The 1,213-nt window shown below is 37.5% G+C and overlaps 1 protein-coding gene across 1 annotated transcript; it reads right to left on the bottom strand.

Moving 5' to 3' along the window:
- LOC109846970 (protein FAR1-RELATED SEQUENCE 3-like) lies at positions 1–971 on the bottom strand. The gene is made up of 2 exons (XM_020416210.1): positions 789–971; positions 1–606 (listed from the first exon to the last, which is right to left on the bottom strand). The coding sequence occupies exons 1-2, from the start codon at positions 969–971 to the stop codon at positions 1–3; spliced, it is 789 nt and encodes a 262-aa protein (XP_020271799.1).

The following is a 1,213-nucleotide window of genomic DNA, read 5'->3' as shown; positions in this document are numbered from 1 at the left end:
TTAAACATCACTTTCCTGTACTGTTTTCTTTAATGGGCATGTCCGTGCGTCATGGAAATCGATTTTTTTGCACATATTACACAGCCTTGGCACCTTCTTTTTTCGTTGAGTAAGTGATTTCTCATAATCACCAACAATTCTCCGTCCACACCCCTTGTTTCTACCTTTAATGGGAGGTTTAACGATCACTTCCGCTGGTATTTTTGAGCCAACAAAAAACTCCATTACATCATTTTTGTTCTGTGTGTCAGATTTCCAACTAGATTCACGCAAACTGTGCTTCAGCTCCTTCAACTTCCCTTCCAGGTAGTCAAGTCTCTCACCATCTAAACCTGCCAAACTCACACAGGATTGGAAATCATACCATATGTCATTCAACTTATGATTTGTAACTTCAATTGCATTGCACTGTTCTGATATTTCCTTGAACTGTAATGAATGCCTCATCTCAGCACCTTTTGTCCATCGGTTCACAACAAGATGTCTTGGTATCTTTGTTACATCAGCTTGGTTCAGTGCAAAAAAACCATGTCTACATACTATACCCATTTTCTCAAACAGCCTACACGTACATTGCACGTCATTGTTCAAATAAGCGTGTTTCACCTAAAATTCAAAAAAGCAATGTATATTAGCACGGAATAAAAAAAGAAAATGACAAGCCCATTAAATGGTTACTGAATCGCGATTCAGTGTTGTGAATCGAGATTCACAATACTGAATCACGATTCATTGCATTGAAAACAGATTCAATTTCTATTGTTTCAATATCCATTATTAAGTTTTACCTTAAATATTTTTCCATGTCTCTTTTTGTCCTTTATGGAAAAAATCTTCACGCCATCTTCTTCTGATATACTGTTGATACTCATATCATAACAAGATGACATTATCTCACTCTGTACCTCATAAAACATTGTTCGCGTGTACAACTCTGCTGCATCCCTCTCCAATAACAATGGAGTGTCCATTCTTGGCATCGACTTCGTTCCTTCATAGTTTAATCTTGCGTTTGTATGCCTTTGCTTCTCCATAGCACTCTCGTATCGGAGATAAAATTCCGTTAATGTGTTAGATCTACGGTTGAATTTGTCAAAGAAACTGTTCTCACTCTCTAATATTGATGTAGTCCGCAATAAACCGACCATTGGATCATCAGCATAATAGGCTGGAATCCATGACTCCCGAATGTTATACAGTTCACACAACCATT

This window comes from Asparagus officinalis, chromosome 7, assembly GCF_001876935.1.
Source record: "Asparagus officinalis chromosome 7, Aspof.V1, whole genome shotgun sequence".
NCBI lineage: Eukaryota > Viridiplantae > Streptophyta > Magnoliopsida > Asparagales > Asparagaceae > Asparagus > Asparagus officinalis.
Note: the sequence above shows the minus strand (reverse complement) of the source record. Positions and strands in the feature narration are given on the sequence as shown.